Source organism: Cherax quadricarinatus, chromosome 8 (assembly GCF_038502225.1).
Source record: "Cherax quadricarinatus isolate ZL_2023a chromosome 8, ASM3850222v1, whole genome shotgun sequence".
Lineage (NCBI taxonomy): Eukaryota > Metazoa > Arthropoda > Malacostraca > Decapoda > Parastacidae > Cherax > Cherax quadricarinatus.
The window spans coordinates 6,421,464-6,437,878 of record NC_091299.1 but is presented as its reverse complement, the minus strand read 5'-3'; the positions used below and the strand labels follow the sequence as shown (position 1 = coordinate 6,437,878).

The following is a 16,415-nucleotide window of genomic DNA, read 5'->3' as shown; positions in this document are numbered from 1 at the left end:
GGTCACCTACGCAAGTTGTAACTCGCGGTACTTGGTCACCTACGCAAGTTGTAACTCGCGGTACTTGGTCACCTACGCAAGTTGTAACTCGCGGTACTTGGTTACCTACGCAAGTTGTAACTCGCGGTACTTGGTCACCTACGCAAGTTGTAACTCGCGGTACTTGGTTACCTACGCAAGTTGTAACTCGCGGTACTTGGTCACCTACGCAAGTTGTAACTCGCGGTACTTGGTCACCTACGCAAGTCGTAACTCGCGGTACTTGGTCACCTACGCAAGTTGTAACTCGCGGTACTTGGTCACCTACGCAAGTCGTAACTCGCGGTACTTGGTCACCTACGCAAGTTGTAACTCGCGGTACTTGGTCACCTACGCAAGTTGTAACTCGCGGTACTTGGTTACCTACGCAAGTTGTAACTCGCGGTACTTGGTCACCTACGCAAGTCGTAACTCGCGGTACTTGGTCACCTACGCAAATCGTAACTCGCGGTACTTGGTTACCTACGCAAGTTGTAACTCGCGGTACTTGGTTACCTACGCAAGTTGTAACTCGCGGTACTTGGTTACCTACGCAAGTTGTAACTCGCGGTACTTGGTTACCTACGCAATCAAGAGAGCAACTACCCAGGTAGTTGTTCTCTCGTGCAAGAAAGACGTAAATACACTGAGAGAGTGTTTCTCAGTGTATATAAACAGAGACGTACCTCTCGTTGTATATACATTGAAAGATGCCCACCTCTCGGTGTATGTACACTGAAAGATGCCCACCTCTCGGTGTATATACACTGAAAGATGCCCACCTCTCGGTGTATATACACTGAAAGATGCCCACCTCTCGGTGTATATACACTGAAAGATGCCCACCTCTCGGTGTATATACACTGAAAGATGCACACCTCTCAGTGTATGTACACTGAAAGATGCCCACCTCTCGGTGTATGTACACTGAAAGATGCCCACCTCTCGGTGTATATACACTGAAAGATGCCCACCTCTCGGTGTATATACACTGAAAGATGCCCACCTCTCGGTGTATATACACTGAAAGATGCCCACCTCTCGGTGTATATACACTGAAAGAGGCCCACCTCTCGGTGTATATACACTGAAAGATGCCCACCTCTCGGTGTATATACACTGAAAGATGCCCACCTCTCGGTGTATATACACTGAAAGATGCCCACCTCTCGGTGTATATACACTGAAAGATGCCCACCTCTCGGTGTATATACACTGAAAGATGCCCACCTCTCGGTGTATATACACTGAAAGATGCCCACCTCTCGGTGTATATACACCGAAAGATGCCCATCTCTCGGTGTATATACACCGAAAGATGCCCACCTCTCGGTGTATATACACCGAAAGATGCCCACCTCTCGGTGTATATACACCGAAAGATGCCCACCTCTCGGTGTATATACACTGAAAGATGCCCACCTCTCGGTGTATATACACCGAAAGATGCCCACCTCTCGGTGTATATACACTGAAAGATGCCCACCTCTCGGTGTATATACACTGAAAGATGCCCACCTCTCGGTGTATATACACTGAAAGATGCCCACCTCTCGGTGTATATACACCGAAAGATGCCCACCTCTCGGTGTATATACACTGAAAGAGGCCCACCTCTCGGTGTATATACTCGAAGAGAAACATTTTTGATGCACATATCACCGGACAACTAAAAGCCAACCCCTCCCCTCCCCCCCCCACACACACACACTATCTTAATCTCTAAAAATCCATCTTTCAATCACACAAGCAGGAAATACCACGCCACTTCATTTGCCAAGATTATAAATCGGAAATCTTACGTTTGTATTCATATTTCGCTAAATAAACTAACATTTGATAACATCGTAATCAAAGAAATTATTGAACTCCGTAATACCTAGTGTACAAAAATAGCAAGTACCTGAATGGTTAAAACTATGACTATGATTTTTAAAGGGGTGGACCAGGAAACACTTCTTCTGTTTCCTAACAAACCTTACTTAACCTGGTCCCTTCCTGATGGTGGTGGTTGCTCTGGTGTTGGTGAAGGGCTCTTGATCTCAGGAACCTGACCAATTTTCATCCACTTCCTCGTATCGAATTTGATTGCCCACCATTATTCGGACGTTGTATGGCATTTGCGGGTTCAGTGCTTTTCCATGAATATTTCCTTTTGTCACTAAAGATTCTAGATTATTACGCAGCCCATATCCGTCCTGTGGAGAGTAGCGCGAGGAAATGTGGGTACACACAAGGCCTAGGAACTAGGCCCCAAGAGGGTTAACAGGAGCACACACAAGGCCTAGGAACTAGACCCCAAGAGGGTTAACAGGAGCACACACAAGGCCTAGGAACTAGGCCCCAAGAGGGTTAACAGGAGCACACACAAGACCTAGGAACTAGACCCCAAGAGGGTTAACAGGAGCACACACAAGACCTAGGAACTATGTCCCAAGAGGGTTAACAGGAGCACACACAAGACCTAGGAACTATGTCCCAAGAGGGTTAACAGGAGCACACACAAGACCTAGGAACTATGTCCCAAGAGGGTTAACAGGAGCACACACAAGACCTAAGAACTATGTCCCAAGAGGGTTAACAGGAGCACACACAAGACCTAGGAACTATGTCCCAAGAGGGTTAACAGGAGCACACACAAGACCTAGGAACTATGTCCCAAGAGGGTTAACAGGAGCACACACAAGACCTAGGAACTATGTCCCAAGAGGGTTAACAGGAGCACACACAAGACCTAAGAACTATGTCCCAAGAGGGTTAACAGGAGCACACACAAGACCTAGGAACTATGTCCCAAGAGGGTTAACAGGAGCACACACAAGACCTAGGAACTATGTCCCAAGAGGGTTAACAGGAGCACACACAAGACCTAGGAACTATGTCCCAAGAGGGTTAACAGGAGCACACACAAGACCTAGGAACTATGTCCCAAGAGGGTTAACAGGAGCACACACAAGACCTAGGAACTATGTCCCAAGAGGGTTAACAGGAGCACACACAAGACCTAGGAACTATGTCCCAAGAGGGTTAACAGGAGCACACACAAGACCTAGGAACTATGTCCCAAGAGGGTTAACAGGAGCACACACAAGACCTAGGAACTATGTCCCAAGAGGGTTAACAGGAGCACACACAAGACCTAGGAACTATGTCCCAAGAGGGTTAACAGGAGCACACACAAGACCTAGGAACTATGTCCCAAGAGGGTTAACAGGAGCACACACAAGACCTAGGAACTATGTCCCAAGAGGGTTAACAGGAGCACACACAAGACCTAGGAACTATGTCCCAAGAGGGTTAACAGGAGCACACACAAGACCTAGGAACTATGTCCCAAGAGGGTTAACAGGAACACACACAAGACCTAGGAACTATGTCCCAAGAGGGTTAACAGGAGCACACACAAGACCTAGGAACTATGTCCCAAGAGGGTTAACAGGAGCACACACAAGACCTAGGAACTATGTCCCAAGAGGGTTAACAGGAGCACACACAAGACCTAGGAACTATGTCCCAAGAGGGTTAACAGGAGCACACACAAGACCTAGGAACTATGTCCCAAGAGGGTTAACAGGAGCACACACAAGACCTAGGAACTATGTCCCAAGAGGGTTAACAGGAGCACACACAAGACCTAGGAACTATGTCCCAAGAGGGTTAACAGGAGCACACACAAGACCTAGGAACTATGTCCCAAGAGGGTTAACAGGAGCACACACAAGACCTAGGAACTATGTCCCAAGAGGGTTAACAGGAGCACACACAAGACCTAGGAACTATGTCCCAAGAGGGTTAACAGGAGCACACACAAGACCTAGGAACTATGTCCGAAGAGGGTTAACAGGAGCACACACAAGACCTAGGAACTATGTCCCAAGAGGGTTAACAGGAGCACACACAAGACCTAGGAACTATGTCCCAAGAGGGTTAACAGGAGCACATCTGGATTAATATCTACAATTGACTTATCTGTTGCAAGCAAATCTAGTATATTTGCTTAAAATGTTTTACTCTCATTAATAAGATACTTTGACGTATCACACAGGTTATTATACTGTCTCTCGCAGTATTCCTCAATACTTGGTCAATCAAGCACAAAGTGTTCAAGAACATGACTATGTAAGACTGACCATGTACTTATTAGTATAATTATGGGGAGCGCTAAACCCGTAGGATTATACAGCGCCTGTGGGGGGGGGATGGAAGGTATTGAAGCTTAATTCAGGAAACTGGAGCACAGATCTAATCCCCCAGATCAAGAGCCCCTCACCAGCGTCAAGGAACCTCCTTTGAGGGTTGACCATGTACTGCACATTTAGTTTGATCATGTGTGTTTCTGCCAGACTGCCAGAAGTACTTAAGGTACAAGTCAGTCTTCTCACACTGCAAGTTGTTAGTCTACGTTCTAACTCTATTCCAGTGACTCGGATGTACTATTTACTTCTTTCCTAATATTATTTATAGTGTTTGGTGTAGATATACCAAAGATATATTCATCTTTCTCTATCAGAGTAGGTTTTTTGACTGATTTATTGACTTGATCACGAAGGAGCAATCCAGTGTGTGATGGAATACCTGGAGTATACCTGGACGAGGTTCCGGGGGTCGACGCCCCCGCGGCCTGGTCTGTGACCAGGCCTCGTGGTAGATCAGGGCCTGATCAACCAGGCTGTTACTGCTGGCCGCACGTAAACCGACGTACGAACCACAGCCCCGCTGATCCATAAGAATTGTAAATCAATTAATTCCCTTTCCTCTGATTTTCGAACTTGTGTTCACGACTTTACATGTTGCCAGTCATTATATGAATCATGTGCCTTCCCAGTGAATATAATAATAATAATAATAATAATAATAATAATAATAATAATAATAATAATAAGAAGAAGAAGAAGAAGAAGAAGAAGAAGAAAAAAAGAAAAAAAAGAAGAAGAAATGAAGAGAGAAGGAAGGAAATTGACGTTTGGGTTTTGCAAGAAGAATTTTGAAATCAGAAGCTGTGATCTATTTATTATCTTAGTTGATTACAAAGCCCAGCTGGGATAAACAGGACACAATCGTAACAGCAACGTTGCCTTCAACATTCTGTTCAGCATCACTCTTGGTATTTGTGTACCATCTTCAACATTCATGTTAAGTATGAACAGCTGTGTTATATTTCAACATTAATCGTCATAGTCATGTGTTAGTCACACATGTTCCTGGCAGAATGTGAGCCAGAGGGAGCACAGAGCCTTGTGATTTTCTGCTGTCACTCATTTACCAAGACAGAACCTGTTTTAGCATCACTGAGCGTAGTTTAGTGGTGCAAGCAACAGCCAGTGTTCTAACAGGACCGCCTGAAGCACCAGTGAGCGTAGTTTAGTGGTGCAAGCAACAGCCAGTGTTCTAACAGAACCCTCTGAAACACCAGTGAGCGTAGTTTAGTGGTGCAAGCAACAGCCAGTGTTCTAACAGAACCGTCTGAAGCATCAGTGAGCGTAGTTTAGTGGTGCAAGCAACAACAAGTGTTCTAACAGAACCCTCTGAAACACCAGTGAGCGTAGTTTAGTGGTGCAAGCAACAGCCAGTGTTCTAACAGAACCGTCTGAAGCACCAGTGAGCGTAATTTAGTGGTGCAAGCAACAACCAGTGTTCTAACAGAACCGCCTGAAGCACCAGTGAGCGTAGTTTAGTGGTGCAAGCAACAACCAGTGTTCTAACAGGACCGCCTGAAGCACCAGTGAGCGTAGTTTAGTGGTGCAAGCAACAACCAGTGTTCTAACAGAACCGTCTGAAGCAATAGTGAGCGTAGTTTAGTGGTGCAAGCAACAACCAGTGTTCTAACAGGACCGCCTGAAGCACCAGTGAGCGTAGTTTAGTGGTGCAAGCAACAACCAGTGTTCTAACAGGACCGCCTGAAGCACCAGTGAGCGTAGTTTAGTGGTGCAAGCAACAACCAGTGTTCTAACAGAACCGCCTGAAGCACCAGTGAGCGTAGTTTAGTGGTGCAAGCAACAACCAGTGTTCTAACAGGACCGCCTGAAGCACCAGTGAGCGTAGTTTAGTGGTGCAAGCAACAACCAGTGTTCTAACAGAACCGTCTGAAGCAATAGTGAGCGTAGTTTAGTGGTGCAAGCAACAACCAGTGTTCTAACAGGACCTCCTGAAGCACCAGTGAGCGTAGTTTAGTGGTGCAAGCAACAACCAGTGTTCTAACAGGACCGCCTGAAGCACCAGTGAGCGTAGTTTAGTGGTGCAAGCAACAACCAGTGTTCTAACAGAACCGTCTAAAGCACCAGTGAGCGTAATTTAGTGGTGCAAGCAACAACCAGTGTTCTAACAGAACCGTCTGAAGCACCAGTGAGCGTAATTTAGTGGTGCAAATAACAACCAGTGTTCTAACAGAACCGTCTGAAGCACAAGTGAGCGTAATTTAGTGGTGTAAGCAACAACCAGTGTTCTAACAGAACCGTCTGAAGCACCAGTGAGCGTAGTTTAGTGGTGCAAGCAACAACCAGTGTTCTAACAGAACCGTCTGAAGCACCAGTGAGCGTAGTTTAGTGGTGCAAGCAACAACAAGTGTTCTAACAGAACCGTCTGAAGCATCAGTGAGCGTAGTTTAGTGGTGCAAGCAACAACCAGTGTTCTAACAGAACCGTCTGAAGCACCAGTGAGCGTAGTTTAGTGGTGCAAGCAACAACAAGTGTTCTAACAGAACCCTCTGAAACACCAGTGAGCGTAGTTTAGTGGTGCAAGCAACAACAAGTGTTCCAACAGAACCCTCTGAAACACCAGTGAGCGTAGTTTAGTGGTGCAAGCAACAACCAGTGTTCTAACAGAACCGTCTGAAGCACCAGTGAGCGTAGTTTAGTGGTGCAAGCAACAACCAGTGTTCTAACAGAACCGTCTGAAGCACCAGTGAGCGTAGTTTAGTGATGCAAGCAACTTGAACCTTCTGAAGCACCAGCCGAATCATGCGAGTATATATAACACGAAATGTAATGTAACAAAGGCAACAATTTGCCAATTACTGTGGTAGTGGATGATTGTTAGAGGGGGGGAAGGGAGGTGGATTGAGTTAGGGGGAGGGGGACTAACATGGGTGGGCAGGGCTGGACGAGTCTTGTACGTGTACCACCTTCTCCGTATTGATCCTGGGCTGGGCGACGCTCAGTCTGTTCTTAATAAGAAGTAAAATTAACACAATCTTTTCTTCTCCTTTCCCTTGCGTGATGCTGATATATATATATATATATATATATATATATATATATATATATATATATATATATATATATATATATATATATATATATATATATATATATATATATCTAACTATAGATTCACTATAAATCTTATGATAACAAGCATTGATCCTGATACCAACCTCTTATTGAATGAGTTAAATGAATCAAACAGTTACTGTAATTACTACACAGCAGAACAATCAAAGGCACTTCTCTGAGCCAACAAAAACATAACTGTTTTTAACTACAATATCAGATCTTTAAGTAAACATTACAATGATCTCATAGCATTACTAAATTTCCTGCATGCCAGTATATCCATCATTACTCCCACCGAAACCTGGCTAAAGCCTGATACTACAGATGTCTATGCCATTCCTGGTTACACAGCCATACACAACTGTAGGCCAGACCAGCAAGGGGGTGGCACAGCTATATACTACTCAGACCAACTAGAATGTATCACTAATACTTGCACAAGGGATGAACATGGGGAATTTATAATAGCTAAATTCAAATCCAAATACCTACAAAAACCTCTCACAGTGATAAACATCTACAGAGTTCCACAGTTAAACATTAGCCAATTTAGTCAAAACCTAGGAAGTATGATAACTGATGCACGCATGAACAAAGATCACTTACTACTCTCAGGTGACTTCAATATAAATCTCCTGCAAGACCAGGATCCACACGTTACTGAATTCACAAACACTATGAGTAACTGCATGTTGCTACCAACAGTAACAAAACCTACAAGAGTTACAGAGACTAGTGTTTCCCTACTTGACCACATCTGGACCAACACCATATCCCCTTTAAAATAAGGCATAATCACAGATAGTACCACAGATCACTACCCTACCTTCCTCACCACAAATCTTGGCAAATTACCCCAAGACACTACTAAAGTCACTTTCAGACTTCACAATGAGACAGCCATTAATAACTTCACAGCAGCAGTGACAAACATTGACTGGCACACTGAGCTAGAAATCTATTCAGATATTGACGAATGTATTAATAATTTTCTAAAAAAGACCCAATACCTCTATAACAAGCACTACCCCCAAAAAACTAAACAGATGACAGCTAAGAGACTGAACAGTCCCTGGCTAACACCCGGCATCCTCAAATCCATAAATGCAAAGCACCTATACGAAAAACAATACAGAATGGGTCACATAACCAGAAACCAAACAAAACGTTACTCGTCAGTCCTAACCAGCCTGATAAGAAGGGCTAAAAAACTGTATTATGAGAACAGATCATCCAACTTACGAGGTGATACAAAAAAGACCTGGAAAACTCTATCAGAAATACTAGGAACAAAAAAGATATCACGAAATAGCGAAATTGAATTAACAAAACCAGATGAACCCAAGCTCCCACCAACTGAAACAGCAGACTCAATAATTTCTTCTCCATTATAGGAAAAAACCTTGCCAATAAAATCCCAAGCTCAGATACCCCACCCAAACAACTACCCGAACACACTGTTCCTAGCTCCGACTAACCCTACTGAAGTCTCCCTTATTATCAACACACTAAAAAACAAGACAGGAGATTTAAATACCTTACCACCCTTTATATACAAAAAAAGCGTCACAAGTACTATCATCAATCATTGCAACACTCTTTAACAAATCCATAGAATCCTCTTCCTTCCCTACAGTTCTCAAAATAGCAAGGGTCACCCCGATCCATAAAGGAGGAGACCAAACAGAGTTGAATAACTATAGGCCAATATCCAACTTACATCCTCTCTCTAAAATCTTCGAAAAATTAATTCATAAGCGAATCTATTCCTACCTCATCTCCTACAACATACTCAACCCCTGTCAATTTGGGTTCAGACCTAATAAAAATACTAATGATGCTATTATACACATGCTAGAACACATATACACTGCAATAGAGAAAAAAGAAATCCCACTGGGGATCATCATTGACTTACGTAAAGCTTTTGATACAGTTGACCATGACTTGCTCCATATAAAATTGTCGCACTATGGTATAAGAGGGCACTCCCTCAACTACCTCAAGTCTTACCTCAGCAACAGAAGCCAATATGTGTACACAACCGGGGCAAACTCTTCAGCACAGTCAATTACAGTTGGTGTCCCACAGGGAAGTGTCCTAGGCCCTCTTCTCTTTCTCATATACATAAACACCCTACCAAATGCATCGCAACTACTCAAACCCACACTATTTGCAGCTGACACTACATACGTTTTCTCTCACCTGAGCCCAGTCACACTAGCAAATACTGCAAATACCGAATTACAGAAAATATCTACCTGGATGAGTACTAACAAACTTACTCTAAACATTGACAAAACCTACTTCATTCAGTTTGGTAACAGAGCTACAGACGTCCCTCTTAACATAATGATAAACGGATCACCTATCACAAAATTCACAGAGGGAAAATTTTTAGGAATCCACCTTGATAATAGACTCAAATTTAGAACACATATACAACAAATTTCCCAAAAAATTTCCGAGACCGTAGGCATACTATCGAAGATACGGTACTATGTTCCACAGTCAGCCCTCCTGGCCCTATAGCATTCACTTATTTACCCCTATCTCACCTATGGAATTTGTGCATGGGGCTCAACAACAATAGATCATCTCAGACCATTAATTACCCAACAAAAGACTGCAGTCAGAATGATAACAAATTCCCACTGCAGGCAGCACACTCCACCAATATTCAAAACTCTAAACCTACTCACCATACAAAATATCCATACTTATTACTGCACCTACTACATTCATAGAACACTTAACTCTGATATAAACCCTCCCCTCAAACGTCTCCTTACAAACCTCAACAGAACATATGATCATAATGCAAGGCACAGATCACTCTTTGATGTTCCTCGTGTCCATCTCATGCTATGCAAAAACTCAATGCACATAAAAGGCCCTAAAATCTGGAATTCATTACCTGTGAATATAAAAGAAACACTGTTTATAAATTCCAGTCTCTTCTCAAAAATCACTTACTCACCCACAAGTAAATAAATTCTGAATAACTGTATCTCATAAATTGTATCTCATAAATGTTTCTCATTATTGTATCTCATAAATGTCTAACCTGTGACCCAATCAAACTTTATTTTTTAATTACATTACCTAACAGAATACTCCATTATACTGAATGTTCAGCAACACAGTAATGACCATATGACCTGTCTTTGTAATACTCATTTGTGCTAAATTGTTATCTGTTTACAATAATGTTTTTACCACTGAATATATCATTGATTAGTTAATCTTAAGTTAATTTTAAGCCTGCCCGTAATGCTCTGCATACAAGGGGCTTTGGATGTTGCGCTGTAGTAACTGTATTCCTTTGTACTTCACTGTATCATGTTCAAATTAATTAATAAATAAATAAATAAATAAATAAATAAATAAATGGAATTTGTGCATGGGGCTCAACAACAATAAACCATTTCAGACCATTAATTACCCAGCAAAAGGCTGCAGTCAGAATGATAACAAATTCCCACTACAGACAGCACACTCCACCAATATTCAAAACTCTAAACCTACTCACCATACAAAACATCCATACTTATTATTGTACCTACTACATACATAGAACACTTAACTCGGATATAAACCCTCCCCTCAAACGAACACATGACCATAACACAAGGCACAGATCACTCTTTGATGTTCCTCGTGTCCATCTTACACTATGCAAAGACTCAATGCACATAAAAGGCCCAAAAATCTGGAATTCATTACCTGTGAATATAAAAGAAACACTGATTATAAATTCAAGTCTCTTCTTAAAAATCACTTACTCACCCTCAACTAAATAAATACTGAATAATTGTATCTCATAAATGTTTAACCTGTGACCCTATCAAACTTTGTTATTTTTAATTACATTACCTAACAGAATACTCCATTCTACTGAATACACAGCAACATAGTAGATGACCATATGACCTGTCTTTGAAATACTCATTTGTGCTTAATTGTTATTTGTTTACAATAATGTTTACCACTGAATATATCATTAATTAGTTAATCTTAAGTTAATTTTAAGCCTGCCCATAATACTCTGCATACAAGGGGCTTTGGCATGTTACACTTAACCACTGTATTTCTTTGTACTTCTATGTATCATGTTCAAATAAATAAATAAATAAATAAATAAATAAATAAATAAATATATAGTTAGTTATTTATATATTCAAATGTGTGTGTGTGTGTGTGTGTGTGTGTGTGTGTGTGTGTGCACTCGTTGAGATATTTGGGTTGTATGATACTTCCTGAGGCGCGATAGACCCGTGTGGGTGTTTGAGGAAAACGCTATTGCAGGCTTGATCCCCGTTCTCTAACCAGGCAGGCTGTTAGTGATACAATCCATATCATCAGCCATATAAAAAACCTATAGAATACAAAGATTTGAAGTGAAACTAGTCCCGAAAGGAGCTAAAAATTAAACTGACGACTATTAAATGACCATGGAAGACATGATAAGGATTTCCAAAATACTTATAGAACCTGAGAGACACTGGAAAGAATGTCTAGAAACGGGAAACGGGTGCATGGGGACACTGTTGGAAATTAATACCCTCAACTGCACTACATGGATGTCAAGAAATATTTCTTCAGCCGAAAGATGGTCGGAACTTACAGTAACCCAGTGCGCAAGAGGAGGCAGCAAACATCATACACAGCTTTAAGAATAAGTATGATAGGGTCCACGAGACTAAGGCTGGACGAACCCGGTTATTTGTAAATAAAATACGGGACGAACAGGACAAGTGTTTCCTGACGCAGGTCTTAGTGAGATGATGATCCACCGTTGGAGCTTTTGGTTATCTGACCGAGGCCTTCCACTGGCATACCCCTCCATTCCTTTAAAAATTATGGTCAGTTATAACCATTTAATTCTGATTACCCCATAACTAGGAGAGTACAACCTGAGCGTTTTCATGTGCTTACTGCTTTTATATAATTGCAGTCACGCATTTTGTGATTTCTTTTACACACACACACACACACACACACACACACACACACACACACACACACACACACACACACACATGGAGCTGTTGACTTGCAGCAGTGTTCCAGCCTGGAGAGAGCAAGTGATTTGAAGGAGGTCGTCAATGGCTTGCCATTCCTTATTTTGAAGGATCTCACTGTCCATCCTATCATTTTCCTCGCAGATGTGATGGTGACACTGTCGTGATCCTTGAAGGCTGGATCCTCTGACACTAACAATCCCAAGTCCTTCACACTACTTTTCTGCTCTATTGTATGATTAGAGTTTGTAGTATACTCATTTCTAGCTGCTGTTTACTCCAGTTTTCCGTAACAGAGTGGTTGAAGTTTGTCCTCATTAAATATAATATTGTTTTCCTTTGCCCATTGGAAAACTCGGTTTATATCTGGAGAATGACCGTGTCCTCGGTGGATGACAGTCTCATGCATATTCTTGTATCGTCTACAAAGGATGACACTGATTGTGCAAATTAACCTATACTTCACCGTCAAAAACGAAACAAATGGGCGAATTGTGAGTGGATGTACTGAATATAATCACTAAAGAGCTAAAGAACCTTGGTATCCTCCTCTCTCTCTCTCTCTCTCTCTCTCTCTCTCTCTCTCTCTCTCTCTCTCTCTCTCTCTATCTATCTATCTATCTATCTATCTATCTATCTATCTCTCACACACACAATCCATACTTCTAAACATCGTTATTGAGCTGAAACTCATTTTCTGTGAACGTCCATGTACGTATTAAATTGCATAATGTGTGTTATAGTGCCGTAGTTTTAAGGTTAGATATAACTATGTCTCCAAAGGTTACCAACAAATTACAATTTGGTATCAACATATCACAGTTAGGCACCATGATAACCCAGTCGTGTATTAACCCAGTCGTGTATCTTCATATCCCAGTCAGGTACTATCCCATTTTCTTGCACTATATTATCAGCAAGAGTACGAGTGGAAACTTTGGGACTTGTTTCCTTAAGTTGTTCATGTTTACCTAACAGTAAATAGGTACCTGAGCGTTAGTTGACCGGTATGGGCTGCATCATGGGGACAAAAGTAACCTAATTTGCCCGAAATGCTCTACATAATAAGGGGCTTTCTATATATATTATGTCATTTATATCAGGTCTGTATAAGTTGTATCATGTACATATAGAAATAAAGATTATTATTATTATTATTATTATTATTATTATTATTATTATTACTACTACTACTACTACTACTACTACTACTAGTAAGAGGTAAACTCAACACCCAAGAGAACCAGGAGCTGCAGATCCTAGCCAGGTACCATTATATCCCAGTCTTTGTAGGTTAGGTTAGGTAAGGTTCGTCAGGAAACAGGACAAATGTTTCCTGACGCGGGTCTTAGTCAGATGATGACCCGCCTTTGGAGCTTTTGGTCATCTGACCGAGGCCTTCCGCTGGCTTACCGGTCCACCCCTTTAAAATTATGGTCATTTATAACCAGTCTGTCTATATACCTTAATAATAATCCCAGTCTTTGTAAACTGCCACATTTAAGTCACGCACAGGGAAGTGCTGATACTTTCCTTCCTCTATTAAAAAAAATTTATTATGCTGCTATGTATGATAATCTATGTAACTGTATTTATGTATACCTGAATAAACTTACTTACTTACTGGGGCGCCTGCTGCTGCTTCTGCTGCCGTTTCGTGGAAAAAAAAAAAAACACATAGACACAGACCGGTTCAGAATGCTATGTCCCGCCCCTTAAAACGTATCGTGTCCCGTACGTGAACGTTCCGGCAGCGACCTGGGCTGGTCGCTTGTATATATATTCAAGGTGTCGAGCTCAAAGGAACAGCGCGACCACAAGTTGCTTAGACACAGCGTACAGAGTTCTCTTCTGCTTAATAACAGCCGCTCGTGGAAGCAAGTTCCTGTAAACATGGATACTGAAGCGGGTGCTAATGTAAGTGTGAAAACGTTGGCCATTTGTGTTCTTTTCATTGTAGATTTTTTTTTGTATGTGTGGTGGGGCTGTATTAGTGATGTGATTGTGATATTGGTAAATGCTTGTAACGATAGCAAGAATTTTGATGTTTCTGATTATCCATGCGCCCGCACACATGCGTGTAACTCCCACACATAAGTTTATTCAGGTATACACAAATACAGTTACATAGGTTATCATACATAGCAGCATATGTGTAGAGAATCTAGGATAACCCAAAAAAGTCAGAGTGACTTATTTCCAGTGATATAATTTATTGAATAATAGATGATAAAGGTAAGATATGCAGAATAAAAGATATAACCTGAGTTACTGTTGCAGTGAATAGTTAGTGTGGTTTTAGTGACGTATCGAGTCTTAATCGGGATTAATAATGTGTATGTAAATGAATCAACCAAATATTTATTGAGGAATTATAAAAATTTATTTTTTATTCCGGTTAACTAGTGTCCAAGCTCAGTGAAGATGCAACGGTATGCCTGTATATTTGGAAAAATCCTCAAATGTATGAGTGTTTCCAGTGGATGTTTGGTGGACGATTTTAAATTCGAAATTAAATTATCATAGAAAAGAGAACCCTTTTTTCACCTGCTATTTATGCTTGTTTTATATTCTGGTCAGAACTACGTTTCATTGTTTTGTTTTGAGATGTGTAGGTTAAATAATAAGTGCTGCTTATAGGTTGTGTCTGGCAGGCAGAGACATGTCACAAGCCAGTGATCTCCAGTCCGCATTATTTGTCATCTCGGAGGTTGAAGACAGCATGTTATTCCAGCTATAAAAGATAATTTATGCATTCTTTGTAAAAGCTGGTCAATGACGTCGCCCTTACGCGTGTAGTAGGGCGGGTCACCACCATTCCTCTCTTGTCAAGTGACATAATCGACCGGGCTGTCTATGGCAGAGAAAATTGTTATGATTTTAATATCAGACCTGACCAAACTCGAGCCTTTGATAATTTTAGATTTACAAAGATTTTAGATTTACAAAGATATAATAGTAACTGCTCAGTTTAAGAGAAAGAGCTCAGGGAGGGCGTCTCCCTCGCCCCTTAGTACAGGAATTGTTTACATCAGTACAGTATTGACATACCTCTCATACATTTTTTATATACTTTGTGTATATCCTGTAAGGGTCAGATAGATCCATTCAAGAAAAATGCAGAAAAAAGCGAACTGCAAAGAAAACATATACTACTCATTTAACATGATTATGAGTGAAGTGTTGCATCATCATGCGGCAAACCCAAAGATGTAGAGCTGTGTTTAATCTGGCGGAGTTATCCCAAAGTTGCGCCACGTTTTCTGTAGATTTCTAAAGTTTTCCGATGTCTACGTTTACCAACATAGTTTTTATTTATTAGTAATTTATTTATTTAGTAATTTATTTAGTAATAGTAAGTTTATTAAGGTATAGGTACCTTAATAAACATACATAAATTTAGGTGACTAAAGTTACCATACATAGTAACATGTGTAATGTACTTTGGATAATCCCAAAAAAGTCAGACGAATTGACTTACTTCCTTTCATGTTCCTTTTTTTATTATACAGCAGTAAGTTTATTTAGGTACAGGTACACATAAATACAGTTACATATATTATTATACATAGCAGCATATGTGTAGATTACCTACGATAACCCAGAAAAGTCAGTGACTTATTTCCATTGGGATCCTTGAACTTATTTCCACTGGTGTCCTGATTACAGTAATAAGAGTGGAACGGATTGCCTGCCAGGAGCCTGTTCTAGCATGAGCCAGTTTAGGAAGAGAGATAAAAGATACATAATGAATGAAGCTATAGAAAGGGAATGATTTCTTGTATACCTAACATTCGTGTACCTGCTACTGTAAGCTGATCCTCTCCATTTGAAATTCATGGCAGTAACTCAGTTCACTTTATTCCTATCGCACCTTCTTTTACTATACACACATTTTCACACTGTTACGCTACTTAGCTATTTTAATGTTTAAAGTTATAATCATGGCTGATTTCTACCGTAACTTACAGGCAGTCTTTAAATAACAAGATATTGCAAGAGGAGGGGGGGTTATCCTAGGTAATTTACACACATGTTACTATGTATGATAATTGTACTTTTGAGTATCTGTACCTAAATAAACTTATTTACACCCATAGTG

The 16,415-nt window shown here is 41.0% G+C and overlaps 1 protein-coding gene across 2 annotated transcripts in view; it reads left to right on the top strand.

Moving 5' to 3' along the window:
* Positions 1-16,415, top strand: part of LOC128685223 (probable peptidoglycan muropeptide transporter SLC46) — a 74,216-nt gene that overhangs the window by 42,776 nt on the left and 15,025 nt on the right. Inside the window, exon 1 of one of the 2 annotated variants that reach the window (XM_070082815.1) lies at positions 14,058-14,230. The exons of the other annotated variant lie outside the window; for it this stretch is intronic. Coding sequence (XP_069938916.1) covers positions 14,207-14,230 — 24 coding nt within the window. The 5' untranslated portion in view covers positions 14,058-14,206. Of the gene's footprint in view, positions 1-14,057; positions 14,231-16,415 lie in introns of those variants that run through there. 2 annotated transcript variants of the gene reach the window in all.